The 3,495-nt window shown below is 42.8% G+C and overlaps 1 protein-coding gene across 1 annotated transcript; it reads left to right on the top strand.

Moving 5' to 3' along the window:
- The first annotated feature begins 399 nt into the window (after window positions 1–399).
- LOC137951154 (cytochrome P450 CYP82D47-like) lies at window positions 400–2,184 on the top strand. The gene is made up of 2 exons (XM_068797747.1): window positions 400–1,332; window positions 1,454–2,184. Exons 1-2 carry the CDS (start codon window positions 400–402, stop codon window positions 2,075–2,077), a joined length of 1,557 nt encoding a protein of 518 aa, XP_068653848.1. The 3' UTR covers window positions 2,078–2,184.
- Window positions 2,185–3,495: the final 1,311 nt, after the last annotated feature.

The following is a 3,495-nucleotide window of genomic DNA, read 5'->3' on the forward strand; positions in this document are numbered from 1 at the left end:
CCATGGGGTTTAACCACCCCTCACAAAGGAAAAATAGACACCTCACGTTATATTCTTTATTTTAAAAAAAATCAATTATATTCTTTAAAAAAGAAAATTTCTTCCTTGAACAAGAGTAATTGGGTAAATAAAATCTTAATTATTGCATAGAATTATTGTAAATTTTCTTATATCCTATGATTCTATTATTATTATTATTATATCTATTTTTTATTTTGTGATCTTTTAGTACATTTTTCTTTGATTTTTTTTATGACTAAATCGGTTGGGACAGGGGACTCAGGGATGGATAGTGCGGGAGGGTAGAAAAATAGGGTAATGACAGGGTTAGATTTTCAACTCTATCAACTATTTATTCTCAGCGTCTAGAGAGGCCATTGTCTTCTCGGCGCAGACGGAATGGAAGCTATTCTGGTGTTTGTAGGACTCTTGGCCGTAGTCTTCACCTACTATCTGTGTGTTGTTCGAAGAACGAGTAAGACGACCGGAATTCGACAGCCACCGGAGCCTGCAGGCCGGTGGCCGGTAGTCGGTCATCTTCCTCTGTTACAGGGGAACGAGCCACTCGCCCTGACTTTCGCCGCTCTGGCGGATAAATTTGGTCCAGTGTTCACAATCTGGATGGGTGCTCATCGCACTCTGGTGGTGAGTAGCTGGGAGTTGGCGAAGGAATGCTTCGGCACCAACGATAAAATTCTTGCGACAAGACCAATAAGTGCTGCGGGTAAGTATCTGGCTTACAACTACACAATGATCGGGCTAGCCCCTTATGGATCCTTATGGAGAGACTCACGAAAGCTGGCTACCATCGAACTTCTTTCGTCCCATCGTCTGGAATCACTGAAGCACTTGCGTGCTACAGAAGTCGGTCTGTCTATCAAACATTTGCATGAGCTGTGGGAGCAGAACAATAAGCTCCCTGTGAAAGTGGATATGAAGGAATGGTTCGTGGATTTGACCTTCAACACAATTGTGATGATGATTGCAGGGAAGCGGTTCTTCGGATCGAACATCACGGCAGATTTTGAGGAGGCGAGGCGGGCTAAGCAAGCAATTAGTGAGTTCTTCGTGTTAATGGGGGCTTTTGTGGCCTCGGATGCAGTTCCATTCCTCGAGTGGCTTGATTTGAAGGGGCACATCGGTGCCATGAAAAGGGTCTTCAAGGAGTTAGACTCCATCATGTCACTCTGGGTCAATGAGCATCGGCAGAGGAGAAATCTCGACAAGTCTAAGCATGACGGAGACTTCATAGACGTCATGCTTTCCATAGCAGATCGAACGGAAAAACATGCCGACGATGACTCTGACAAGTACATCAAGGCGATGTCCCTAGTATGTTTCTTAATTGATGCAGCTACCTGTTTCAATTTCTGTTTATTGATGATTGTATTTCACTGCCGAATAAGATCTTTTGGTTTCATGAAAATAACCAATCATGGCTTCAATCTTGTAGACTATGATTTTAGCAGCAACAGACACATCATTCATCACCTTAACATGGACACTCGCTCTACTACTGAACAATCCGCATGAGATGAAGAAAGCACAAGACGAAATCGACACCACCATCGGCAAGAATAGGACTGTGATCGAATCTGACATCGAAAACCTGCCATACCTTCGAGCCATAGTGAAAGAATCACTGCGTCTCTATCCTGCAGCCCCTCTTTCAGTACCCCATGAATCCATGGAAGACTGCAACATTGGTGGATTCCATGTCCCAGCGGGCACACGCATAATGACCAATCTCTACAAATTGCATAGGGACCCCCGCGTTTGGCCAGAGCCGGAGGAGTTCCAGCCGGAGAGATTTCTCACTAGCCATCGAGATATGGATGTGAGAGGTAAGCATTTCGAGTTCATTCCGTTTGGGAGTGGGAGGAGAATGTGTCCAGGGATGACTTTGGCTCTGCAGGTTGTGCACTTGAGCCTGGTCAGTCTGCTGCGTGGGTTCGATCTAGAAACTCCAAACAGTGAAAAAGTGGGTATGAAAGTCGGCCTAGGGATTACGTTGCCTATGGCAGATCCCCTGGATGTCATTGTTACCCCTCGATTGGCCTCCAATTTGTATGGCTAGATGTATTTGATGTATCGATATCGTGCTCCTACTACGGTGCTAAGATTGTTGATTGTAGTTTAAGATGAACTTTGCTAAATAAAATGTGTGGTATTTTGGTTGTTCTAGTATTTATCTCTTTGCAAAATGAAAATCTACTACTTTTCCATATTGGGACGAGTCTTTATCAACATTTTTTTACGTTTAATTTTAAGTCCATTTACAGAATGGATCTCATCCCATATTGGTCGGATGTAACAGTCGACGTTGTTCCTGTTAGGAAGTAATGGGTTGTGTCAGACGGGAGGCATGGGTAGAAGGGACACAAAGGACTTTTTGGCTTTCTTGGCGTGTGTTGCACTCAAGAAAAAATTAAAAGTGCCTCTCTTGATTTTATTTTACTCAGGTGGACTTATCGTAATTGTGAAGCTCTCGGGACTTATAGAAACAGAGAGAAGCAAAATTTCTCTGGACTATCGCGTGCTGCTGCCGCAACAGAGAAAATTTCTGCTTCAACGCTGCTGGTTTTTTCTCTTTAGTTGGAGTCTCCAACCTCAATATAGAGGGAGAGAGCAGAGAAGAGAAAGGCGGTGTTTCCTCGGTGTAGAGGGAGAGAGCAGAGAAGAGAATGACGGTGTTTCCTCGGTGTGGAGGAAGAGAGCAGAAAAGAGAAAGAAGAAAAGCCTCGGTAGAGGAGGCTCTGTATGTTTGCTTTATTTTTGGCTTGACATATTTGGGCCTCGGCAAGTCTCGGGAATCTCTATACAGCTTTCACTGTCTTCTTTACAAATCTGTATTTCTGTTATCTATAGTGCTAGATTGATCTATGGGTTTGTAAATTGAGAATGTTGTAAACACTGTGAACATATCTCTATGATGAAATATCTGCAACAGTTGTGGATGTAGCCATATTTGGGTGAACCACGTTAAAATTGGTGTTTGTTATTTTTGCTTCCTAGTTAATCTGGTTATAATTTTCTTAACAAATGGTATCAGAGCAAGGTTGTACAAAAAAATCAGATTTTAGTGGGAGCAATGGCTGCAGATGAAGGGAAGGTGAAAATTGAAAAGTTTGATGGGTCGGACTTTGGTTTCTGGAAAATGAAGATAAAGGATTATCTGTATCAGAAAAATTTATACCTACCACTAGAAGGAGTGAAGCCTGACAGTATGAAGGATGAAGAGTCGAAACTCCTTGACAGAAAAGCCCTTGGAGTTATCCGATTATCGTTATCTCGCAATGTTGCTTTCAACATAGCAAAGGAGAAGACCACAGTAGGTCTCATGAGGGCTCTCGCCAGTATGTACGAGAAGCCGTTAGCCTCAAACAAAATGCATCTGATGAGGTGATTGTTTAATTTGCGGAAAACAGAAGGAGCATCAGTAGCTCAACGTATCAACAAACTCAATACAATTAGAACCCAATTGAGTTCAATTGA

Source organism: Aristolochia californica, unplaced genomic scaffold, assembly GCF_029961685.1.
Source record: "Aristolochia californica isolate CCGP_79_NKW_82.1479 unplaced genomic scaffold, dmAriCali1.0.hap1 SCAF_15, whole genome shotgun sequence".
Lineage (NCBI taxonomy): Eukaryota > Viridiplantae > Streptophyta > Magnoliopsida > Piperales > Aristolochiaceae > Aristolochia > Aristolochia californica.